The sequence below is a fragment of the Protomyctophum bolini genome, assembly GCF_963924005.1.
Source record: "Protomyctophum bolini genome assembly, chromosome: 11".
Classification (NCBI taxonomy): domain Eukaryota; kingdom Metazoa; phylum Chordata; class Actinopteri; order Myctophiformes; family Myctophidae; genus Protomyctophum; species Protomyctophum bolini.
In genome coordinates, this window is record NC_137872.1 from 28,291,005 (window position 1) to 28,318,404 (window position 27,400).

The 27,400-nt window shown below is 42.9% G+C and overlaps 2 protein-coding genes across 2 annotated transcripts in view; one reads left to right on the forward strand and one right to left on the reverse strand.

Annotated features, from left to right (window-relative positions):
- mylk5 (myosin, light chain kinase 5) overlaps positions 1 to 12,469 on the reverse strand; it is a 54,837-nt gene extending 42,368 nt beyond the window's left edge. The window contains exons 1-2 of the mRNA XM_080775864.1: positions 12,401 to 12,469; positions 8,949 to 9,057 (exon numbers count right to left, since the gene is read on the reverse strand). The gene's annotated coding sequence lies outside the window, so the exon portion shown is untranslated. The remainder of the gene's footprint in view (positions 1 to 8,948; positions 9,058 to 12,400) is intronic.
- Positions 12,470 to 12,611: 142 nt separating this feature from the next.
- Positions 12,612 to 26,653, forward strand: stk17al (serine/threonine kinase 17a like). The gene is made up of 7 exons (XM_080774856.1): positions 12,612 to 12,976; positions 16,752 to 16,964; positions 22,433 to 22,577; positions 23,150 to 23,276; positions 23,388 to 23,436; positions 24,088 to 24,267; positions 24,988 to 26,653. The coding sequence occupies exons 1-7, from the start codon at positions 12,861 to 12,863 to the stop codon at positions 25,271 to 25,273; spliced, it is 1,116 nt and encodes a 371-aa protein (XP_080630982.1). The 5' UTR covers positions 12,612 to 12,860; the 3' UTR covers positions 25,274 to 26,653.
- Positions 26,654 to 27,400: the final 747 nt, after the last annotated feature.

Below are 27,400 nucleotides of genomic sequence, written 5' to 3' on the forward strand. Positions count from 1 at the left end.
CCAGACACCATTTGTTAGAGAAATGTCTTATTCATTGGTGGCCACTGAGGTCCTCTTGTGTGATTTGTGATGTGATCAGATGCTGAATAGCAGAGGAGGGTTCTATAAGTACCAGGTTTTATCACAGACGTCTAGGGGGACACATGAACAACTGCTGACATGAGCTATACGGTATAGTTGTGGGGTCCTCCTCAAGACACACACACACACACACACACACACACACACACACACACACACACACACACACACACACACACACACACACACACACACACACACACACACACACACACACACACACACACACACACACACACACACACACACACACACACACACACACACACACACACTCTTAGGCCAGGTGTCTCCGTGGGAGGTCTTGCCAGGGTAAATAACTATATAGAGAACAGAATATAAAATTATGGGAGTGAATGAAGAGTCTGATTCTCATTAGGGTTCATGAAGGTCGATCCCCCCTCCTGGATTTACTGCATGGAGGGGGGGTTGTTTGTGTGGTCGTGAAACAAAACACAGGAAGCAGAAGCAGGCTACTGGGACACAGCCAGTGCTCCACAAAATGTAATGAATGACTTCCGTACATGAGGAGTCTTGAGGACCATCACCGTCCAAACCCCCGCAAGCTTTGCATGAAATCCAGGAAATTCCTAACTCTGGTCCAACACGCGTAGTAAAAATCCTCAGTGTTCATTTAACCACTTTCATGATGGCGTCCCGGCTTTGGGCAGGTTATCATAAAATGTGCGGTTAACTCTGAGAGTACAAATGGACTTAAAATGGACAGATTCAAGTACACAGTTGTTCCTTACTTAGGTTAACTGTTTTCAAATATGATGCTTCATATGGTCCTGTTAATATTTTTAAAAGATACATCATCATCATCAGTCCAAATGGACACTGAGGTACACTGCAGTGTTCCACAGGTAGACTATCATGAGGAAGAAGATGATAATGAGGATGATGATACTGTCTGTTTATCCTGATGAATAGGCTACTAGTAGCCCAGTGGTGATAAAGCTGCTGCCATCAGTGATGGCATACTGTAATTCACCAGAAAAGAATAAAGTGAAACATTATACACATGCATTGCCGAGACACGAGTAAAGTGTGCGAGTGTGCATATTTCAGTGTTTTGTGAGGACAAAAAGGTAGCATATACTGTAATATTAGAGCACAAGGATATCACTCAAACCTACAACCAAACGTACCCACGAGACCACCGGTATGTGGTCCACGCCTCACCAAATTCTACGGCTGTATATTTTATGAGGTCTATTATGATTTGTTTTCTCCCGCCCTCTTCCATTTCATTTGAAGTCGAGGCATTCCCCTGGACTCAGACCACAAAGCTCTCCCTGTCGGGCTTTTGTGGTGGGATGGGATACAACGTCCATGGCAACCACTTAAAGATCTTGCTGGCCGACGTTAAAAGCAACCTTTTCCTCCCACACTCATTTATTCACTGGGAAGAAAAACGAAAGAAAGATTTAAACCCTTATTAGATTTTGAAAACCATGCAGTGCTTTTGCACTTTTTGGTATAAAGGGTAAATGGTGCATTTTTATAGCGTCTTTATCCAAAGCACTTCACAGTGTGCACTACACTCACACACACACACACACACACACACACACACACACAGTGGAGGAAACCATGCAAGGCACCAACCATTCATTGGGAGCAGTTATGGTTAGTTGGTGTGTGTATTGCTCAAGGACACCGACACTAAACCCAGGAGGAACCGGCGATCAAAACAACAACTTTCCGATGACCAAACGCAAGCGGCCGCTCTACCTCCCGAGACACTAGTTTATGACGTGTCTTTTGATCGAGTGTCATGCCTTTTGTGTGTAGTACTAGTGTTTGTGTGGGTTTGTGTTGTAGTAGTAGAATTATAACACCTCTTCACAACCAATATTGGGTTCAGTGTGTGTAGTGCTGAAAGAAAGAAGGGGGGCATAACCCCTTTTGGTGTTTTAAGCATCATGTTATATACTTTAGCTATTGAAAAATAGCAGATCTACAAGCTATGACTTTTTGAAAAATCGTGAAAATGTGGTGAAAATCATTGAATAATATATTTTTTCCCAGCGGACGTTTTTAACTCATATCTTTGCTTCTGGGGGGGTTCCCGGAAACACATATTTTCAGATGGGGGTCCGCGGCAAAATACAGATAATTCTGGGGGTCCTTCCTTGACATGAAAAGAGCACCACTGACATAGAAACAGGTTTTTCAGAAGACTTTTTTTTTAGTATCGGCCTCAGGTTAAATGGGTAAATGCGGTAGTGTTGTTGCATTGTTTCCGTGGCGACAAACAAACATGGAGAAGCAGAGAGACACGCTTCAGCAGGTAATCATTATTAGCAATCTGCCCTTTGACCCCACAACATTGGGGGACGTGTCAGTGTGTGTCTACCTGCTGTTACTACGGCTGTTGGCTTTTAGGGCTGGGCGACTCAAATCAATATCATGATTATTTTAAACCTTTTTACCTTGATTACTATTCATGAATTATTTTATTTTTAATTGTGAAGATAGCCGAACTAGAAGCGACTATGTCATCCATGTTCACTGATCACTACTTTTGTATGTAAAATACAGTTTTAACAATACGGTTTTAACAACACACATTGTGAGTTCGATCAGCTATTTTCGGTGCGCGAGACTATAGCGTGCAACCAAGTATAAATTAGGCATAAGAAATAGGAGAAACCCTTGGTAGTCGCCACTCACCACACACCAGCCTGTAAAAGATGACAAAGCGTCTGTCTGTGTGTGTGTGTGTGTGTGTGTGTGTGTGTGTGTGTGTGTGTGTGTGTGTGTGTGTGTGTGTGTGTGTGTGTGTGTGGTGCATGTTTACAATTCTCTTTTTCGAATGGTTGGGCTTTACAAGGGAATTGTTTGTTTTTATTCTCTCCCTCTCAGACAGTGGTATTCCAGTCTCACACGCACGCACGCACAGCCCTCTTCTCTTTTATTCCCCTTTTCTCAGTTGCCAATTAAAATACAATTTTCCATCTCTGCACTGAGTCATGCATTCCTGGTAAATATTTTGTTCCCCCCCCCCCATCTTCTTTTTTCCCCATTTTAGTCCGTTTGTTGCTCTCTCAAATGGCTTCCATCGTCCCCATCCCTTGTGGTTTTATGCCATTAAACATTTTTCTGATGGGCGCTGGCGGCAGCCCCTCCAATGCATGGCTTTTGAAACTATGTCATATGGCAGCCAAGTCTATGGACTTTTAATTCTTATTTAGAGCACTTTTAACTCAACTTGTTTGCCAGCCAAGTCTATGACTTTTAATGTTTGTTTAGGGCACTAAATGATGACGCAAGACGTCATGTGGCCAGTATAAATACATCTTGTGACTGCTTCGTGTCATACAGTAACACACTGCATTCATGTCTCATAATGTATATAGTGTCAGTCAATGGCAGCCACAGTGCTAGCCCATCCTATGTCCAGCTTTTACCGTTTGTGTAAACACAAACATTGCGTAAGACAAACATTGAAGACGAAGGTGAGGACGCAAATTCTGATTGGCCGGAATGAGATGATGTAGGATGATGTACGATGAGATAAGAGCCTCACTTCACACGGGTGTGAGTTTACAGCTTTTCCTCCTAACTCGTGTCACATTTGCCATTGACAATGAAAGGAGAATCTACGTCAGATGTGTCTGAGCAAATCGACAGAAGACATGTTACTTCAGGATGATGTACGATGATAAGAGTGCCCCTCACTTCACACGCGTGTGATTTGCATTATATAAGGAGGAAGATGTGTATAGTATTTGTTAAAACGTCGTTTTTATGTGGACAGACACCAGTATATTAAGTATGCCTGGTTTGCCTGGTGGGTGTCACTGTGATGGGTGGTGAATCTGGTGATCCACCTGAACTGAAGCCGCACCCACAGCTGTTGTTGTATGATAAAGGGGGAGGGGTTAGGGGAGAGGATGATATTGTGATGTCACTATAGATGTCACTGTTTTTTTTTATTGGCACTGACTGTCAAGGTTTCAGCCTCCAGGAAGAAACCCTAAATACAAAGGGAAGACATCATTGCACATAACCACACCAAGGGGTCTAAAAAATAACTGTTAACTCATAAACACATGAAAAACCAAAATCATGGCACTCATTAATGTTGGCTTAGAGCACTTATAACATAGAGCACTTATAACGTAAATCGTTTGCCAGCCAAGTCTATGGACTTTGAGGATATTACAATGTTTGTTTAGAGCATTTATGACGTAAATAGTTTGCCTGTCTATGGACTTTTAATAAATGGGCGCCATTGGGCGTGTGATTTGTTTTTATGTACAATCAAATGAAAGTTTTGGTTTCTTATCTCTTAGTCTTGACCTACAATGGGGATACTTTCCGGTCCAAAACTAGAGCATTCTGCTGTTCTGCAACTTTTATATTTTGAAGACTTTATTTTTGCACGCAATCACATGCACCAACTGAGACAACATGGTCTTGTTTTGGCTACAGCGACCAAACAACGGCAGAGATAAGATTTTGATGGATGGCCGTGGGTGCAGCTCCGCTGTCAGATGGCCAGCATTTCTACTACATTTTTTGCCATTTTAACATACGTTTTATTGAAGGAATGTCACAGGAAAGGTAAACTGTCTAATAGAAACCCTTCAAGTTTTCTGACAAACAAACTCACAAGACAATCACAAACCCACCCATCCAACCCCCTACCCCAAAAAGAGTACATAGGCAGTAAATAAGAAGGTACAATGAAGAGGAAAGAGATAGGAGGGAGAGTATCAGAGGAGATGACAGCATGTGATACGCTTGTTGGTACAAATATACAGAGCATTCTTAACCCAAATTGCTATCAGTTCTATTTTATTTTCTCCCATCATGTCCAGAAGTTAATCCCCCCACTGCCCCCACACCCCCAGTAGGATACTATTAAATCCAGTGTGATATTAAGGGACACAATGAGAGCGTTATGAGGCGTAATGCGTGTACAGTGAATTTGGCTTTAATTGGTCTCATGTTGCCTGTATTGGATCACAGAGACAATGCAGTGGCTGTGAGGTGGACAGACTGGAGACACCACAGCAACAGCTGAGAAAACCCTTTCAGTTTCCAAGTCTGTATGTGTATGTGTGTGTGTGTGTGTGTGTGTGTGTGTGTGTGTGTGTGTGTGTGTGTGTGTGTGTGTGTGTGTTCCAGCCTGGCTGCATCTGCTAAGGTCCACGCCTCAATGCCTTTAGGTTGGCGTAACATCTAAATGTGTGTGTCTGCCTGTTCTGACCAGCACAGCTGTTTTGCAAGATCATTTGCTCTCTGTGGCGCTATGCAAAAAATATTTAGCATATCTACAGTCTACAGTCTGTATTATGTGTCACAGTACAAGAGGAAAGGTCGTCAAATCGAGGTGCATGGCTGCATGCGTTTTAGTCCCGGGGCGTAGCAAGCGGGAGGCTGTGGTGTCCCCTGCGGCGGTGCTCGACTGCCCCGCAAATCATTTCCACTTTTACTGCTACATGTGCATATACGGCTCAGTTGTGTTACGTGCTCAAATCAGATTCCGCATAATGTGCTTATCATAATGTTTTATTGCTTCCTTTTTGCACCTATTCATTAAAGACTTCACCCGAAGACACGGAGCACACTTTGCAGTTGCGTCTCGCAGGCATGTGTGCAGAATTATAGTTCTACACGACTTCCTCCTGTCTGGGAGGTCACACGCTGCCAGAGAGAGAGAGAGAGCATGGCAGGATGTGGCTGAACATCTCTTCACCTGAGAACTCCTTTCATCTCCTCTCTTTCTCATTCTTTTCTCTACCTCTCTTCCTGTGCTGATGTCTGCTTTGCATCAACCCTCGCAGCTGGAGACTGGATAGAAAAACCCTCTTCCTGTCACCAGTAAAAAATAAAATCACAATGTCTATGTAGAACACTGTTTCGCAAACAGTCGGTCGGGACTCGGGACCCATTTGTGGGTCACGGACAAATTTGTATGGGTCACAACTCAAGTAAAATTGAATTTTAGAACAAACGAATCTAAAAATGTCTATAATTAAAAAGTTATAATAATTAAGAAGCAGTGAAAATAGCGACGCAATGTGCGCTTGTAGATCAGCTATTGGGTCCCGGGCAAACATGTCTCAGGTCTCGACCTGAAATGTTTGGGAACGACTGAATTGTAGAATGTGTTCTAACTTCTACTTTACCTACAGTATGTGATCACATACGTAGATACAAGGTTTCTGCCTGACAGCGATGATATGCATTTTATTTGAAAATACCAGTTTGAATAAATGATGAATGCTTTTCTATTTTATGGTTACAGTACTTACCTAGGTTGGCAAACTGGGTCTGTTGGTTTTGGCTGTTTTTCAACAAAGATTCAAAGGAGAGGTGTATATGTCATAGGTGTATTTAAGCCCCTGGGGGAGAAGCTTTACAAATGAGGGCCTATTTGGGTCTAGTGCTGTAAAATAAACGTGCACACTGACTCCGTTTACACAAGCTGGGTGTGGGGTTCCCACTGATACTTTTGGGAACAGAAGCCTGCCTTGATAGCCAAGGCAGTGCCATGTCACTCCACCATGGAAAAGTTAATTGGAATTAAACACAGAGAAAAAGAAAGTATCATAGGAGAAATGCATTTGCCTTGACAGTGGCAAAATAAGGAAATTACATTGGACTCCAGGTGACACTCATTTATATTAGGAATCTCCACTGGAGTCATTTATTATTTTAATGAGTAGGCTACAGTACCTAGAGTTTCTCAAAGCAGGAAGTTAAAATTATAGAAAAGAATTTCCTAAATTCAGGTCAATTGAATTTATTAACGTTCACTAACAATAGGCATACAAACAAATTAGAAGCGGTTCAACAGGATGTGGATAACCATTTTAACTGTGTAGGAAGTGTGTTTAAAAACAATACACGACTGGGTCGGGGAGTTTCAGCGTTATATTTTCATTGTTCTGATATCCATCGGATAAAATCAAATGATCACCCTGCAGCTTGTAGTCAAGCTCCTCACAGGGTAGTTCAGTGTTCAAGAGATTTAGATTTCAAGAAATGGATTTAGCTAATCAATCACTTCTCATTATGGGAGGCATGTCCTGTCAGGGTTCAGCTTTCACATCTACTTGTATTCTCAATCCACCCTCCTGACAACTAATATTTAGCTTTCAAATAAAGTACGGTAATTGATTATCGAATCAAAGGCAAGTGGAAATGCTGCATCGCGGACACACTCCTTTCCAATGCCTAATCGTGTGTTATCCTTAAATTAGCTACAGGGCAATGACATCACTTGCTTATTGTGATCCCTTATTTTTATCCGTCCGTCAGTGTTCTTACTCTGTTGCCAGAGGGATTAGGCACCGTTTTCTTTTTTCATATGCCACTAAGCGTCGGTTCTGCACGTCATCCCACAGTGTGGAGGTGAATGACTGCCAGCACCATTGTGCAGGCCGTCCAATCATCATCAGCACAACACAAGGCTCCACCATCAAGCCAATAGAAGCGACGTTTGTCTCTTTTGTTTATCCTCAATGGATGTGGCAGAAGTACCAGTAGTGGGGGAGGGAGGGGTTAAGACTTGGGTGGCGTGGTGCGTATCTAAATCAACCGAAGCCATTGGGTTGTTGAGTTTTATGAGTTGTGAGACCTTTGCCTGTTCCCTTCAGACACTTTACACTGTGGTCACAGTGGACAGGTCATGGATCACACCAGCATGCGACCTGGGCTCACTGTCATTACATCATTGGCTGAAATGACAGTTAACGAAAGCATGCCATCATCTGCTAAGATGACCCGCTGCTAGGCTGCGTTAACCCTCTAAATGGTGACACGCACGCAATCTAACAAACTTGAGGCCATGGTCTGTTGACATTGAAACGTAGAGCGTTTTGCCAAGGTTGTAAATTACTAATTGCACAACGCATGGCAGATGAGATATGTTTTAAGGCACAGCATAAGCAGCCAAAGGAGGAGAGGCAGCACTCGCATAGGCCTAGACTGAAGTGAGATTACCAGGTTGCCTGCCTGTGCTGAACCCATTCATTACAGAGAATCCCGTTTTGCTGTAAACAATGGTTTATAACTAAGAACCATAAACAGAGCAGCTAGACAACTAGCAATCATGCTCTGTAAGGGTTCAACATTTTGCAATTTTGCAGTTGAAATCTTTTACCCCTCACTAACACGGCAAATTTCCTAAGAGAGTTGGACGTCTCCCTCACTCTCACAATACCAGCTCAGTTGCGTTTGGTGGTTATTAAAAGCTACTTTAGCAGTTTTATCAGCCTTTCAGTATTATAGCCAATGAGGGGAAAATAAAATATTTCCCCAGATACGAAATAAACTCTGATTTAGTCAGGATCCCATCAAACAAAAATATGAATTGTACTTCGATAAAAACCTTGGCACGTGACACATACAGCACAGACAATACATACGCTCCAAACGGATGCATTGCTACTGGCAATAACATTCTTTCTTATGTTTGTAACAAACAAAACAGATTGTTTTGTCCGCTCGAACTGAAAGGAAAAGTCAGAGATGTTATCAAAGTAGCACACGTCTATCTAATCTAACAAGAACTTACATGGAACGTCCTGAAGAAATAACAGCCAATGCTTCAAGCAGCAGTGTCACAGGGTCTTCACAGAAAAAAGAACGCTTACATAACAAGAGACAACTTTTTTCTCTCTCTCACTTTACAAGCCCCTGGCTAGTCTAGCCCCTGGGTCACATAAATGAGAAGAAGAGAAAGGACATCCTTGAGTAAGCAGACAAAAGACTTTCTGTCTCACAAACTCATTTACTTAGGGGAGTCATAAGGGAGGTTAACAGTGTACATTCCCCCTGATCTTACGACAGGACAGTAACCCCCTACACACACACACACACACACACACACACACACAACGAACCTCCTCATCAGGCACTGCAGCAGGCCCTTGGAACGGTATGTCAGCTCCATCCGTGAGGGTGAGATGTTGGTCACCACCAAAAGAAGAGTTCAGTCACTGAGCCCTCTGCCTGGAGATGTTGAATGTAGACAGCAAGTGTCACCATTTTAAAGTATGTAATTAAGTCAGACCATACAAATAATAAATGTCACCTCAAATTGTGTGCCATACATAAAAATAATTACAAGGTTGCCTGTTTTCACTTACCGCACCGATAGCCTTAAAAATAAAAGTGCCCTTTAATGCCGATGGCCTAGTGGTTTAAGGCGCATACCACATATAGGCCTAGGCCTTTTTTTTAATGCCCTAGTTGATACTATTATTACAATATTATGTCTGCATGTATTGGATCAGCAGCATTGATCCAAACCTTAACGTCAATCTAAACACAAGACAAGTGATTTGTTCCAGTCCTTGTTAAAAGTGTTCACGGTCCCCGGGTCACGGCTGAACCTCTCATATTTACGTTAGCTGAACTGCAGGCTGGCAAGCTAATTCACCAGTATGTGTTTTCATTAGGTCTCAGGGGCCGAGTTGAGCTCCCACACGAACGTCGCTTGTGTGAACTCTGACCCACAGCTTTTAAAATGGAAAAACTGACAGAGAAAGAGGGTCAAGGCTCTGTCTGGAATGGGCCTGGAATTAAGGTAACAATTTAAGGAGGCATAACAGGTTATGTAACCTCCTCGCTAGCTAGACCCTAATGACTCCTGAGGCGCATCCAGGAATGTCCACTCTCAACAGATCCCTTTTTCATCAGCTTCTGTTTGTGGCAACACAGATCAGCTTTGGTATGATATAACCTTAAAAATCATAATGCCGTGCCGTGCACTCCATAACTGCAGAGCTGGGCAAGTGTCCAATCAGTAGCAATCTTTACATTAATCTTTACATGCCACAGAGCCAGCCAGAATAAATACTGTAGATAACAATCACCTCTATCAAAGTTATTTTTTTTCTTTTTTTCGTTCTTTCATTCCTCCATTCCAACACAAATACCCTTCTCTCAATCTCCCATTGTATTGGCACAATAATGTAGACTACAACATTAAATCCTCATCATCCCTATTTAAGAAAATTATATTTCCCACCATTCTGATCCCATGTTCACCTTCAGTATAACTCGGTCCCTTTGCCCATTGCCAAGGGACCACATTTTTTGGATTAATCAATAATCGAGAAGCTATGTTAGTTTTATATTTATTTAATTTGTTAAATATTAACAAATTGATTAACCATTATTTTAACTCCATTCCATTGTTTTGTGCAATGACAGTGAAAATAGCAGATCAACAAGCTCAAAAGTTGTTGCATGGTGACACACTGTGAGCTTAGAAATCGTCTCTATTTTTACATTTCTGTAATTATTTTAAACTTTTCGCCTATGATGACATTCCCAACATGGGGATGGATTAAATTATCGATTATTTCGATTAACTGTTGCACCCCTGGTTGGATATGTCAGGACGTCAAACTTGTACCTAATTATGTTGTCTCTTCCCAGTACCATGTGTAAACTGAGGTCATGACCTCTGCCGCCACCAGATTCCCTATTGTGTGGAGTTTGGCCCTCAGCATGGGGGGACAGACAGACAGACTTGCTGTTTTGCAGAATGAGTGGCTCTGTTTGTGTGGAGGCCCTCCAGCTCCATGCTTGGACTCTGGAGCCACAGACCATAACAAGTTGGAGACCCTATAGAGCGCAGCAGTCCCGCCCCCTTTCAGAAAAGCGAGTGGCCCAGGAAATGAAACCCCAATGCATTTTTCCATCGGCACTTCGAATATAATTTATTTAAAGACGGTTACGCCGCGGACAAAGCCAATTCGGATCATGACAAATCATGACAATGAACACAATGTTTTGGGACGATCAAATCATTAGAAAGAAGAAAATAAAGGCAGGAGACAACACTATTTGTTTTGTTTTTCGTCTTATAAATTATTTGATCGTCCCAAAACATTGTGTTCATTGTCATGATTTGTCATGATCCGAATTGGCTTTGTCCGCGGCGTAACCGTCTTTAAATAAATTATATTCGAAGTGCCGATGGAAAAATGCATTGGGGTTTCATTTCCTGGGCCACTCGCTTTTCTGAAAGGGGGCGGGACTGCTGCGCTCTATAAGAGGACCTATAGGCAGCAGGGTCACTTATAGCATAGGACAGCCTGGTCACTGTTTCCCTAGTCTCTCTGCAGGACTTGGAAATAAAAACATATAATATGTGTATGTCACAGACATATTTTTATGGGTCCTGTAATTGTTTGGTTTCCTAATTTTTTTCCCATTATTATAATTTCTAAACATTTTCAAAAAACCTTCACCAAAAAACTAAAGTTTTAATTAATACCAAATGATATGATTTTTCTAAGTAATTTCTTGAATAAATAAAGAAAAATCTAAGAAATGCAATAAATTTGAAAACGAGTAGTGTAAACAAAGCCGATCTACAATCTCACGATGCTGCGTGAAGTGTTTTGAGCTTGTAGATCTGCTATTTTGGTAACCACTGGTTCCCAAAGCTATAGTATACATGGTGACACGTACATTGACACATTTCCCAATTTGTGGCAATCGTGTTGTGACCTAGAATATCAAATGGAGAGGAAAGTAGTTGAAGCACAATTGTAGGCTACTGCACCTGGCTGTAATATATGCCTATTCCATAGGTATATTTTTGTCAAGCGACACCATTGTACTACTAGACTACAGAATTAGGCTCATAAGTCACTATAGGGTTCTTCCCAAAAGGCATCTTTAAGAATCAATGACTGCCATAGGCAGTATATGAGGGGCTAAAAATGTAAACATGCACTCTGGAGCTCTGAAAACAATTAAAACCGTCCCTGTGTAGGCCTACTACAACAACTACACATTCTACACAAACACTCCCCTCAATAAGATACAAAGGTGCAGTTCAGCCCCCATGGGCATGTATGTAGTGTATGTAGGAGAGAGACAAGCCTAGCCTAGCACAGCCATGCCCAAATTATCATGCTCAACAACAACAAAATATAGGCCTATGCTTTGTTTATGTGCGTGTGTGGCACACTTCAATCTTCCATTGTCAAATGAGAATATAATTTTTGGGAGCTGTGGTTTGAATATAGGGTGGTTTAGAACTTAGAAGTAGGCTATGGGGCTATTAAGCTAAGGGTAATAATTAGGGTAAGCATTTAGTAGTTAGGGTCATGGTAGGCTTTAGGACTGTAAAGACCATGGAATGTTTTCACAAGCATACCGGTAGTTATTTAGTTGTACAAAATATGTAGCCTGTCTTGTCTATGTGTGAGTTTGGTAAAGAAAGAAATTAAAAAGAGAGAGAGAGAGAGAGAGAGAGAGATTAGTTTCTTGTTACTGCCTATCCATTATTTTATTTATATGTTAAAAGTAGGTTAGGCTACAAAATACCCACCAGCAGCAGCGTGAAACATGATAGAGTGGCTCCTGCCGCCGGTGATGGCTCATCTCTCCTGTCTGTCTGTCTTGTGTCATGATGGATGTGGGTCTCTTTCTCTGTCAGACTACACTTACCATTGGCTTCCATGGCTGAGCGTCACTGAAGAGGGCTGGCCCTGAGAAGCAGTTTATCGTGAGGAATGTGTATAGTAGCATTCAAACCAAACTCAACGCACCGTCTCTCAGCTGCTTGTGTATGATACAGGCGACAAGTCCCATTGTCCCAATGACCTGATCATCTCTTGACCTGATCTTTACTTGGATTATATCGTTATCGTGATTCGAGACAGTTGTTGCAGGGTTGCAATTTTTTTCTTTTAGTTCATGCAAGTATTTACTTGGCGGATCCTAAACTCGACATACTTTTTTTGTGTGTGTAAAAGAAAGTTATTTTTGCTTCAATCAGACAGACTACAATGCCAGATTCAACAATGAGGAATAAGAACGGAATGGTGACAAAAATCCACACGCGAATACGGACCGACGTACCTTTCACTGCGAATTATGAGTTAGTTGGCAGAGAATTGGGCAGGTGAGTTTGCTGCTTGAATCATGGTTAATATTTAACAATGATGATGGACTTTGTCCATCGAATGAAAAACGGCCGGTGTTCCACGGTTTGACAGTTGACACAATTGTTTGACAAGTTTGTAACTCCTGTCTGTCATCATATTAAAATTAAATTATTGTGGTTTCTTTCCGCATGTGCACATAAGAAACGTGTTAATTGTGAAACCTCTTTTGGGTCCAAACTATGCCCCGCGGACGCGTTGTGAGCTGCGAGCAGTGTGGTTAATGTGAGATGACTTGTCTTGAATAGTAGCCTATCCTGTCTGACTCTGAATGATGTCACTCGTCGATTTTATGGACAGGTCCCGCACGCAACTGTTTTCATTAAATAAGTCATGTTTTGAACGCACCAAAATATCACGAATGTTACGAATACGTTAGTGTTGCAGTTTGCAATAGTTTGCAATAATGATAGGTCTGCCTCAAATCCCTCAGCCCTCTCTTCACAATCTTATTTATTTGAATTTGGGACATAATACAATATAGGTCTACTGTAATCTTAACGATTGTCGCCAGTCAGTCAGGTAAACCTGCCATTTCTGCCTCGACCTGTCCCATGGATAGAATGGGAGGCAATGTCAATTAACATAAGCCTCCCCCCTAGACATCCTAATACTTTACATCTAATACATTCAAATACATGTATTGTATTTGAATCCACATTCTGAGTTTCACATTCCAAGGGTGCTGAATTGGGGGTTTCCAGAGTCCTAAAGGTAATTTTCCACACAATGAGTCCAACAACGTTCAGTGATGATGATAAATAAGTCATCACTGCATACTTCTTGTCAACAGCTGGTATTGTGGGAATATCCTGCGACTGCGTCCATCCATATAACTCCAGTTTTCGCAGGAAGTTTGCTTGTGTTCCTGTATTTTCCCCAAAGTGTGGAAGAAGCTAAATAAAGAGTGCGTGTGTGCCAGTTGGTAGCACTAGCAGCCAGATTTCCTTGTCAGACACCATGGGACATCCCGGGACAGCAGCCAGGGTTTGGGGAGTTGGCAGAGAGCTGGATGTGCAGAGTATGCTGTATTAGTCAGTGGTGGAAAAAGTACTTAAGTAAAAGTATCAATTCTGCAATGTAGAAACCCTCAAATTCAACATGGTAAAAGTATGAAAGTATTGGTATGAAAATGTACCAAAGGTAGAAACTCATTATGCCGAATGGCCTGTTTCACGAGTTATCAATGCATACAAGTCTTTTGAAAATAGCAGTCTACAAGCTCACAATGTGTTGCAAGGTATTGTGGGCTTGGAGGCTATTTTCAAATGGCCAGCTGAAGTGGTAATGTATATTTTGTAATAATCAATCTACAAAGTAACAGTAACTATATTATTTAAATAATTGTAATGGAGTAAACGTGTATTTGCCTCTGAGATATACTCCAGTAAAGTGAAAATACCTAAAAATTGCACATAAGTACAGTACTTGAGTAAATGTACTTATAGGTACTTTACACCACTAGCTGTGTAGCAGGCTCTATACACCCCCCCCCCCCCCCATCCCTCGGCTGCCTCCATCCTCTTCACAGTACGGTACTTTGACCGAGCAACATCCTCAGGCTTCAAGTCAAAGTGTGTGTGTGTGTGTGTGTGTGTACGCAAGTCACTCTGTCTTTGAGGAAGACAGAACGCACTGTCACTGGACAGGGAAACCGAGTTTCTCAATTTCTACCACTGCAGTTTGTAGGAGGGTTTTGCAGTCATATTTGATGAGACACCAATTACAGACACGTAACCGAGACTGACAAGCAAATTAGGTGTGTGATCTTCTATGTGTGTCTATGTGGACTCAATGCAGGATGTTTGAGAAAGCACTTATTAGTGGTAGTCTGAGTTTGGTCTGAGAGTAGAGCTAAAGGAGAACCGTGTGTTCTTTAACGGCAAACTTAAAATAGCATATTCCCACGTGCCAAACATTGAATTAAAGCACTTTCGATTTTATGACGTATATACACAGGAGAAACTGTTGCTGCTTCTGCCAGTTGTAAGGTGTGAATGCTGCATCCCTCCCCTCAAGAAGGCTGTGTTTAGTAACCCTTGACCTGTTGTTAGCCTTTGAAAGGCCTCCTGTTGTTCCTTGCTCCCAGTAGCCTCCTGCTGCTTCTTGCAGCGTCGGTGTCTTTTCAGTCCGTATGCCGTCCCTCAGCGAGTGTCTCTGAACTTGGCAAATGGCAGAAATTGAAGAAAGCCTCTTGACAGAGTTTTTCCCTTTTCATTTTGTGCAACGAGTCTTCGCCGTTCTCTTTGGAGACTGAGAATGCAGTGAGAGACGGAACAAGCCTCATAGACTCGGATCTGAGATCCCCTTGTGCCAGCCAACAGAACCGGACTTTGGCCTTACAATAGTAGCTGAGATTTGGACCACAACAACAGAGGTCCTAAAGCCCTGTGGGAAAATGACCACCATCATGACCAAACGTGCTATGAGCTTGCTTTCATGTTCTGCACGGCTCACATCTTAGTTTGAATGGTGCAAATATAAACTCATCACTGTTTAAAGTAAACACTTTTATTCAGTGCCCTTTGTTTGCCATACACACTTTAAAAAAATCTTGTAAATTGAATTAGAGCTGCTTTTGAAGTCGGTAACATAAATCTAAATGTTGCTGTCTTTTCACTTGACGGATACCAAATGGACATCTCCCTTCTAAAGCTGGGGGTACTTTCAAGGCTCCACTCGGGCTGTAGCGCCAGTGACCCCCTGCCTGGCCCATCCAGCTCTGCAGACTGGTCAGGTGGGTGGTCCTCCTGGGTTAGGGGGCTGCTGTGTTGGACGACCGGTCAGCCTGCCCAGGCTTTTGTCTGCCGGCCAACCTAAAAGAGAAGCAGGGCCTTGCCAAGGGTCTGGGTGGAGGCGTTGGGAGAATTCCATTTGTCCCCCGCTGCTGTCAAATGTAAGAATGGGGAAGTGGACAAGGCCTCATTATCAGCGTGGGAGGCACAGCTGGCGATTGTGGAGTGCTAGACAGAGAAAGACGATTCTACACACATCGGACATCCTGCCCACACCCTCGGCTGACCCTCGGCACCTCCTGTGAATCCATCAACGTACAACATGCATATGCAGCCAAAAAATAGCTGAATGCAATGACATTTATGAGATTGTAGAACGGTAGTTGTAGTTGATCTATTGTTCTACTTTTCTCTCAGTCACAACTGTCCCTCTCTCTTTCAGGGAGTGGGGGGCATCTTACAAGTCCAGCTGTTGCATCTTGTGTCTTTTGTGCTTGACCTATGAAATAGTATTATCGGGTCCCTGGCCCTGCCCACCGTTCAGAAACTCTACCCCCAACTGTCAGTCTTATCTGCTGCATGTCAGGCTATCCTGAAGGGAAGAGGAGAGAGTGGACGATAATCTCTCTCTTGATTGTCAAATGACATAAGAAACTACGGCAGTTCCTTTACTACAGCAGCGTTCACCACCTCATATATATGATTTTATTGCTTTAACCCCATCTACTCCACTTGTGGTCAATGGTCACACAGAGATCTTTCATAAGAATCTTGCGTGGTAACCTTTTTCATGACCATGCACTTTACCTGTTCTTATAGTACAAAAGTAATTTTTTTCGAGTCACAATCGTACACTCTTGTATTATTTGATGCACTACTGACTGTTTGGATGTGGAAGACGACGGCCTCCGACCAAACATATTTGAGAAGCCAGCAATGTGGTTATGATTATTCCATCTCATCCTCACCAATCTGTCTCTCCCCCCCTCCTCTTCGTCAGGGGAAAGTTTGCGGTGGTGAAGAAGTGCATGGAGAAGTCAACGGGGCAGGAACATGCCGCCAAGTTTCTTCGAAAGCGGCGCAAGGGCGAGGACTGCCGCGCGGACATCCTAAACGAGATCGCTGTCCTGGAATCAGCCGAGGCTAATCCCTACGTGGTGGCACTGCACGAGGTCTACGAAACCAACACTGAGATCATCCTGGTTCTGGAATGGTAAGACAACAAACATATACAGTACACAGCACTCAGTACAATCCTCTGTATCAATTTAACTCTGAGAGCGTCCATTTCAGTCAACATTCCACTGACTTACATTGAGCTGAGTTTTTTAATGTTAAAGGACATCTCCGGGGTCCGTGCGCTTTTCCGACTAGTCATTGGTCCGACATGCAGAAAACGACCGGATTAAGGTTGGCGAACACGCGTTAAGGTTGGCGAACATGCGGTAAGGTTGGCGAACATATACTATACCCCTCTTCTATGCTGAATAAAAAACTTTAAACTTTAAAAGAAGAAGAAAAAGTTGGCGAATCACGCGCTGCTCCGTGCTTGCGGTTATGGTTAGGTTAGGGTTTGAGGTAGGTTGTCGGACCAATGACTGGTCGGAACTTAGTGCTGCACCCGTCTCTCCATGTTTTTGTTCAGATGCACCAAACTATTACAGTCTTTAACATTGGTGAATTTGGGCAATAATGAGACATGTTAAACGTTCTGTGCTGCCGCAGTGTATTGTTGCCAGGAAAACTGGGATGAAATGATAAGGTTCATAATCAAGTGGGGGAAATTAGAAACCATGTATGTGTCACACAGTGGAAACTTTCCATCGCTGCAGGTTTTCTTGGGTGTACGTGCACAAGCTCTGAATGCCTTACTCAGAACTCTCCAAAGTCAGACATTTCTGCCTAATAGGGACTTTTGTGGAGTTAGCATGGTTGAGAAGAACCACAGGTCTGATCTTACGTAGGCAGGAGGATGCGGAGTGACGGGAACGTTAGTTCTGGGTTTTTGTTTTGAGAAGTGTCAGACTAGATAGAATCTAGCTTCTCACACACACACATGCACACACACACACACACACACACTTGCGCATGAACACTATTACCGTATAAGGACATTCTTTCTCCCCTGTGGTTAGTGGATATGCTAATCTTAACCACAACACTTCTAATTCTCGTAAATGAGGAACTCTAAGTGACTGTCAGAAACTTGCCATTTAAATACGAATGTAGAGCAACCGGATGCTGCTTACTATACACAGCAACTTTGTCAGTGACTAGTTTTTGGTAATATTGTGCAACAGCTGGTGTGGTGCGAATACCATAAACTTCTTTACTTTCAGCTATTCAAATTCATTTATTGCCAAACTAAATTTGAGGGGAAAAGGGAGGTGGAACAATATTGTCAAGTCAAGATTAATTAAAATCAAATCAGAATGCAGGTATCTCTGTCTGCCTAATAAGCACAAATGGGCTCAATCTCACTAATTATGGATGACACTGGATAAGGACGGTCACTGCTGAAAACACCCACCATTATCTTCAACAGAGACTGTTTACTATAATACTCCTTGTATGTCAAGGAAGACTCACTAATACACACTTACACAGGTGCTTTGGTTAGTGGTTACCAGTGGAATCCTAGCCACAGTCTGACCGATCGGGAGTTCAGGGTGCTTCACTGTGCTTGTCTGGTCTGGTGGTGGTGGTGCGTCACATGACACTATCCACATCTTCCATGACTTTGCTAATGAGATTTTAATTAGGGTTTTGGGAGAACAGTTAGCATCTTAAAACTTAAATGACCTCTCTAGCATCATTATAGACAGTTAGTTGGTACAGAGCAATTACGCCAAAAGACCCCGTCTGTCCTCCTCTGACCCGGCTGCCCATGATTCCCATGAAGGCATGAACTGCCCGCTACACAGAGAGGGGCAGGAAGCTCCCCCAGTTTCACCCTGTCATCCCCATCGCAGACTTGGAATGCTCCCGCAGAACAAAGGCTTCTCTATGGGGGTTGATGTGTGTGTGTGTGTGTGTGTGTGTGTGGGGGGGGGGGGGGGGGGGTCTGTGTTTGACCTCTGACTGAAGTGTGAAAGAGGAAGTAGCACCACAGTTCACCCCTGCATGCCTGCAGAGAAAACAGAGCAGTAGGTCAACTAGCCCAACGAGTTGCACTGGGGAAAAAAAGAAGAGCTCGATTATATAATGAGATCATCCAACCACTGCTTTTTGTAAATTACACACGTTTGTTCTCTTTGTGTTGTGTAGTTGCACATGTATTTAAAACCCACGGCTACAATAGAGGGTGTGACATAATCATCATACCTGGAAGTTATGCGGGAAGGCATATTGTCAAAAACGACTTTCTGGCCTTGACAGTCCATACATCCAAACAGAAAATCCTATCTGATTGCATTAAACAACGTTAAATGCCATTAAACTCGATTTGCAACTCAATTTTCCACTCACTTTATGCATGCACATACATTACTGCAAGACCCTTGGCTGTCGAAGAGCTTCATCTACCAACCAAGCTGACCTCAGTGTGGGTTTTAATGATTGCAGACCAGTAGGACCATTTTCCATTTCCTGTGGGTTGTAATGTTAAGCAGTAAAGAGTCGAGGGGCCTCAAAAGCAGCACACTGGCATAAAGTGTGCAAACATGACTCACACACACACACTCATCGCTCGCACGGCCACAACCACATCCCTGGTAATGTCAAAGAAATAGAAGTGAGAACCTGAATTCTCATCATCTCTGCGAGTGTAGCTGCAGTCCATCTAAACACCACAGAAACCCCTACATAATAACTAGTCAGAGAAAGGTCCACTGTGATGGCAAAATGAACCTGCATCGGAGAGATGTGGAACTAATTGGACCCAAGCCCCCAGAGCGGCTGGCCAACGTTGAAGCCACCCCACTCTACTGGACAAAGCTGGAACTGCAGGCGAGCGGTGCATGTAGCACAAGTAAACCCCCTGTAGCTGGGGTTTAACATGGAGCGCTCGTTAGCACGTCCGCATCTGGTGTCCAAAACTCTAAATGCGGAAGTGCATCGAGAAAATGCAGAAGTAGAGCGTTCTTCCGGGTCCTTCAAACGCCACTGAGCAACTTCCATTGAAATGAAAAGTGGGGGTGGGGCAGTCCACCCTAGTCTATTTTATATATAACTCTATGATTGGACCTAATATAATTTCCAATAGTTTCATGTACTCGAGCCTTCATCTGACTGTAGCATAAAGTTACTGTAGATCACGTTGCCACTATTTACGTCTAGACGTTCTTATTCAACCGTACCAATATAATTGACTCCCTGTTTTCAGATGATACAAGGTGCATATACACGTGAAAACAGACCTCAGGCAAGATGAATTTGAACTCCATAACATTGAGTAAATGAGCAGATAAAGAGCGGATGACGTCCCAAATCCTGCACGAAGCCTGGGAACTATGAGGCCAGAATCACAGATTGCGTAGCCAGCCAAGGCCAGCTCTGAATCGCTGACATGGATCTAAAAGCTACAGCCTATGTTTATGAAAATGCTATCACTTAAACTCTCGGTTGATCTGGCACCATACATTTTTCCATGGCTCAGTCTCTACTTTGCGTAATTTCCAACAGTAATTCTGTTGAGCATAATCTGATCTTTTTTAGTTCCTTCTCATTCTCCCAAAAATGCCTTTCTTTATTTGATTTATTTCTTAATGAATTCCTTATTTTTCACTCCCTACCCTTTATATTTCTTTAAAAAAATTAACGTTTTTCTTTTTTACCAAAGTACAAAAAGTCATTATGTCAGAGCAGTACTGAACTCACTAATTGCATAATGTAATGTCCAAAGATCAAAGTCAGCCAACAGCGTGCTTTTATCAGTGACCACCCAAATTGTCCTCAAGACATCTTTAAACTCTCACTTACATAATTAAGAGGGTAAATTTAGTACTATAAACTACTAGGCTACTCTTAATCAGAGCTGATGGCTTTTCTGGTCCTCCTCTCAACTCTTGACTTGGCTGTAATGTGGTTAGTTAGTGTGAGATTCATCCGGGGGAGAATGTCCACTTAAACATTGAAGTAGTGAGTGAGACCATTAACTCTATTGAGGGAGAAGAGAAACAATGTTTAGACGCCTAGAGATGTATCAAGTGTTTGGCTGGGATATCTTCAGCCTGTTGAACTTACACGTATAAGTTCTTAAAACTATGCATTTAGCCTCTTCTGCTGCAGTTTAACCACTTACAACCTGGCATCCCTATTTTGGGCATGTCATCATAGATGAAAACACCCTGGTAAGATTTAGTTTGAATGTGCATATTGACTGATTAATATGATAACTAACGGCCAACACATGGAAGGCTCAGTGACTGCAATGAGTACCCTTACAGTATACTGCATGCTCCCCTCCCCAATGCTCAGTTTTCAACATTCATATAAAAGATATGCTTCAAAGCACATTCATGTGTGTCTCATTTCCTGTTCCCAAATCACAGCACCAGGCCCTCCTTGTATTCGCTGTATGTACATTTGTGCCAGTGCAGGGATATTTGTTGGGAGCCCTCCTGTGCTCCTAAACGCCTCAGTATAAGTGGGGTGGGTGGTATGGCTGTTATTTTCACAGCTGAGGACGGTAAAGAGTGCAGGCAGGGGTGCGAGGCTATAACGAGGGATTGTGTGGTGATAGTTATGTAACAATATAATGTGCCAGGGCTGGGTCACAGAATTTCCTCTGAAGATAGAGAAATCCCTCACACATGGTTATGCTTTTCGGAGCTAACCTGTCGGCTTTAGGTACGTACTGATGTGATTGTGGAGCATCCGACGTAAATCCACCATGTCTCCAGTTCGTTAAACATTGTTACACAAGCATACCGATTTTCACAACAATGAGAAGAAGTCAACTTGATTTTTATAATTAGCTTTACTAAAAAGTGTTGCCAAAGACCGGGATAATCCCTAATCACTAACCTGGGGCCTGCTCAGGTGTTGGTAATCCAAGATCCATTGGGAGCGTCCCAGACTGGGATTTATACATCCAGCTAATTATAATTCCCTTCTGCATCCACTGGAGTTTTGGGGTCTATTCCAGGACAGGAGCTGTGTGTGTTTTTTTAAATATATTGTAGGTATATTTGCCAATGTTCCTTCTGGGTTAGTTTTGTTTTGTTTTGTTCTGTTCCGTTATCTGATCAGGGTTGTTATCTGAAGCTTGTGCAAGCTGGTATGACCCCCTCATATCTGCCCTCATAAACCTGGGGTCAGGGAGCCACTGACGTGGAGAGGTGTGGTACCTAATGGCTCTCTGATTTATGTAGAAATGACATGCTGTGTGGGTTTGAATGGACCTTGTTTCTCCCAGCCAAAGTACACTTAACGGGGTTGTTTGGGGGCGCCGACAGGCGGTGTGCTAAATTATGTAATTTTATTTTTTTAACGAGGACATAGGGCTAGATTGTACTGCTAACGGAATAGGTTGGAATTTGCCATTGTCATCCTGATTGTGCGATGAATGTGGATCGAGGGGAAGGGCGTACCCTCACTATACATGGTACAATTTATTATGAGAAGTAAAAATTGAATAAGCTGAAGTGAAACGGAGTTAAACGCCATCGAGGTGGAGTTTGTCCATGAAGTTATTTTTTACTCGACTTATCCTCATTTTTGTTCCTCTGCTCTCCTCAGTGCTGCGGGTGGAGAGATCTTCAATCAGTGTGTTGCTGAAAACGACGAGGCCTTCACAGAGACGGATGTGATCAGGCTGGTCAGACAGATCCTAACTGGTGTGGCCTGCCTGCATCGCTCCAATGTGGTCCATCTAGATCTAAAAGTATGTACCATACCCCCCCCCCCGTATATTTTTCTTTGCCAAGTCACCACTGTTTCATGTTAATCCAGTGTCTCTGGTTTCCTTGTGCTATTAGATTAGGTCTCCTGTGTAAAAGAAAGTTGTATCTAAATGGGACTTTCAGGACAATAAAAGGCTAATTCAACAATAACATATTTAGGAGAGTAAGAACACATTTTTCAATGTGGACAATTTTGCAATGGTACCGTCTACATGATAATGGAGAAGGTGCGCTACTCTTAATTGTGTGAATCAAACCATGTACTTTCCAGCCACTCCTAGATGAAGTGTACAAATTTTCATGTAAGGGTCATTCATTATGTGGGATGTTAGTGGATGATCTTGGTTTACAAAAAACTGCTAGATTTTAATAGACGGAGCCAGATTAAATCCTCTTGGTTTGCACGTGGTATCGTCCAGATTGTTTTGCCAATTCTGATCATCTGGAATGAATGCAGATCTCAGATGCGGGTGGGTGGCTCTGTCCAAACTGAATTATTACTGGAGATTGTGTGACCTCCGTCTAATCGGCTTTTTGTCTCTGTCATCTCCAGCCCCAGAACATCCTGCTAACCAGTGCCAGACCCCTGGGGGACATCCGCATCGTGGACTTTGGCCTGTCCAGACGCATGGACAACGTCACGGAAGTCAGGGAGATCCTGGGTACCCCAGAGTATGTGGGTGAGTCAAGCATGCAGCTCTTCTGTGCCACAAGATAACCGTTTTATATCTGTGCAGTGTCAGTTATGGTGTTTTATCAAGACTAATTGGAGCATGTGTTCCTGTTAACAGCCCCTGAGATTCTGAACTATGAACCCATCAGCACTTCAACAGACATGTGGTGAGTTGTACAAGTTAATAACAGGATTACTTCTCTGTTTTGTGTGTGCTCTGTCAATCTGTATTAGACTGTATGTGACTTCAGTGTGTGTGTGTGTGTGTGTGTGTGTGTGTGTGTGTGTGTGTGTGTGTGTGTGTGTGCGCGTGTGTGTGCGCGCACAATTGTTTTTGTTCTGTGTTAGAAGGTTGTTATGGGCTTTCATTTTTGTTTGCCTTAAAAGACATGGTGATGACATGTAACAGATCACGCAACACGTTTACATTTTTTTCACCAAACAAAAATAAAGGGTAAATACAGTGTCCTGCCAATTAGCACTTGCTAATGCTAGTTACTTGCATACATTTCATGTGTATGTTTTCATGTAAAAGTAAATCTTAATTCCTCATCAAGCTCCATGTAAAGAGCGGACCCCATGTGAGGCATTCTCTACCCCACTCCCCATTATCGTTGTATTATTATTATATATAATTATTTTCTAAATGGGGCTTCTCTTTCACCGCCGGTATGGTTAATCATTAGCTAAGAATGTGAAAGTGGAATGCAACCTTGAGAATTACCCTCTGCTGTCGCAGAGCAGCCTCCAGAGTAGAAACGTTGTTTTTGGCCCTGACTCAATATCCTTCTCTCCGCCTCGCCCTGTTTATCGCTTAGGAGTATCGGGGTCCTGACCTACGTCATGCTGACCGGTGAGTCTCCTTTCCTCGGGGAGGACAAGCAGGAGACATTCCTCAACATCTCCCAGGTCAACATCGACTACTCGCAGGACACCTTTGAGGGCGTCTCCTCTCTGGCCGTCGACTTCATCAGATCCCTGCTCATCAAGGACCCCAGGTGAGGGTCTAGCACCGCTTCCTGAATTACTGCATTTATCTGTCAAGGATGTGACTCAAGTTCGTAACACATCCTGTGAGTGAGTGTGTGTGGTAATTGTTTGACGTCATTTATACGGGGCATGCTTCCTTTTGTAAAATAAATCCAGTCATAATAGTCACGGTAGACATATCTTTTCAGGCCCCGACACTCTTTCTGCTGAAATGTCTCTAAAATAGTCACCACAACGCATTCTTCCTGCCTGGTGAAGGTTTCCACTCTCTGGGGGAAGCATTGGCCTGTCTATCGACAGTTCTCCCAGACCCTTTTTACGTCACGGCTGTCACTATTTGATAAAGTGCTCCCAGGCACAGGAGCCCTTAATTTGTCACCACAATGTGTCAGTGAAAAGTAGCAGCCGCGTCTCTCTCTGATTCAATGCCATAATCTCCAGTTAGTGTAGTTTAATTGCAGCAAATTAGCGGTGGGCTTGGGGGTTGTAAGGGGGAGTAAAAATGGAAAATTCCTGAGTGGGTGACTAATTCTACAAGGGAGGGAATTTATTTTAGAACATTTGAAGTTTTTCTTTTCTTTTCGCCAAACGGAAATGTTGAAAAGGAATAGTGGATAGCATGTGAGAGAAGGGCACTGGGTGACTTGAAAGATACCGACAATGTAACCGGTTTTGCAAACTATTTGGGAATTTCCACTCACCCACTGTTATTTTGTTTGTGTGTACAGGAAAAGAGCCACGGCAGAAGAATGCCTCACCCACCCGTGGCTGAGCTCACACACCCTCACCCACACCCACATCCACACCTCCACTGCCTCCTCCATGGACGAGCCAGAGACGAGCCAATCGGAATCGGAGCCAGAGAGTCCCGCGCCGTCCCCCGAGCTGGACATAATTGGCTCGTTCCTCACGTTCCCGGGCCAGGGCGAGCTGAAGACGGGGCGCAACACATTCTCCTTCAGCGAAGCCCAGTTCCCTACCCGGACTGACATCCAGCACGGTCTCATCTGCTGAGCCACGTGACTGACTCTCAGACTCTCCGAGAGTGTCTAAACGAACTTGCCCACGATCGTGGCCGTTGAGACCCACTGGGGCTGACGCATTCAGATTTCAGAGCCATGCTATAGCTATATCTGTGTGGGATGCTGTACACGCGCTGTTTGCTGCTGCTGCTGCTGCTAATGCTGTAACAGACAAGAGGTCTGCAAGCTAATCTGTGTGTCTATTGACACGTGCGGGTGTGTATGTGTCTGTGTGAATGACGCATGCTGCTCCTGCTGATGATGGGTGTAATTATGTGGGCAGGCAGCGGGACGAAGCCCTGTCTTGAGAGCAGAGCTGGCGGAGCGTTTGTTGGTCCACAAGAGCAGAGCTTGCACTCTGACACCAGAACTGAACTCTTCCGTGGGCCGCCCGGGTGTACCAACCTGCCCAAAGGAAAGCACTGGCTCCTGGTGCCTACAGGAAGATAACTTATAGGCAGAAATTCAAAGGAGGGTGGCTGTTTTCGTCCAGGGGAAATAACGTCACTCATGCTCATCGGCAACACAACGCTCAACTCGAAGATCCAGACGTGATCCAGACGTGCCTTCCATGATGCGCTTTGTGGATGAAGGAAGTAAGGTTTGACGATGACAATGAAGATGATGATCCTATACTCCATGGCATAAATATTCCACCATCTGTTTATTTATTTTTGTTTTTGTCATTTCAGCTCCTTTACAAAGCCCCATCCCTGCCCAATGTTAACACATATTTACTATAATATTTTGTAGGACAATCTTGAGCACTTTCAGTTCATCATTAGACTCCATGTAATGGTGAAAAGTGAAATTATTTGTACACAATTCTCCACCATCAGTTGCCATAGCCATACTATTCTTCATTAAGTGCCACTTTATTGACCACACGTTTGATGATGTTTCAGTTTGGGTTTTTTAATTTAAAAATTCTTAATGTCAATAATTACTATTGCACAAGTTGCACAACCTTTCTCATTACATGGTTGCCATTTTCAATCTATGGATTTAATTATCTGTCAACTGAAGAATTCTTCACTCTGTGAAGAGCTGAAATAGATACAGTAGGTTTGCCTTCAGATGGATGTTGGGGAGAAGAAAATCTATTCGTAAGAATCTATCCAAACGAAAGTACTGCAATGTATATATTGTGTGTTAAGATTAATCTGTAAAATATTGTTTGCTAAAAACTTTGAGCATTGTATGATAAAACGTGATTTTGTACCTTTTACTTGTGAAACCCATTCCTGGTCTCTGTTCATAAATTTCAGGCAGGTTTGCACTTGTCCTTCTGGACTTTACATTCATATGAGTAATATTGATGGCATGAATTGCAAAATGTATCAAAGACAAATAAATGTTCATTTTTATCCCACTTGTTTTTTGTTTGTTATTTCCCCCTAAGAACAGTAACAGATGTTATGCCTGCCAGCATTAAAACCTGACCTTAAGATAGTTGACACACAAGGTTACTTATTAAGTGAACGTCATAGAACTGGTTGGGAAAGTACTCTAATTTGAGCAGATAACCACATTGCAATCAGAGAGGCTAAATAGATAGACCTTTATTGATCCCGTGAGGGAAAATCAGTTATAACACAAGAGCACTACGATCTCAGAAAATAAAATGAACGTGTGATGTAAAAATCACACCCGTGTGAAGTTAGGAACGTCCTTATCCTCGTACACGTACATCATCATGATGTAAAATAGACACCATTAGCTCAGACACTAACTGACGTAACATTTTCCATTCATTGTATGTCAATGGGAATTTTATGTTGTGTAGGACGTTTGAACATAATAAAAAGGTTTGGCCATGTATGAACTATACATTTTTATATAAACTCAACATACATAAACCCACGTCATACCAAACTCTTTACAACTAGAAATGCACTCTATCGAGGTGCCAACTTGCGCCTTGCACACAAGTAGGCCATACATGGCCTACTTGTGTGCAAGCAGAGCATGCAAGTACTGCAACTGTGGTTCTAAATCCTTTAGACCCGTTATTGACCTTACACCAACCTTGAAACGTACCATAGATACGTCACCATCAATAGCCAATAAGGGACCACCATTCTTACCCTGACATACATACATACCCAGCCGATCGCCA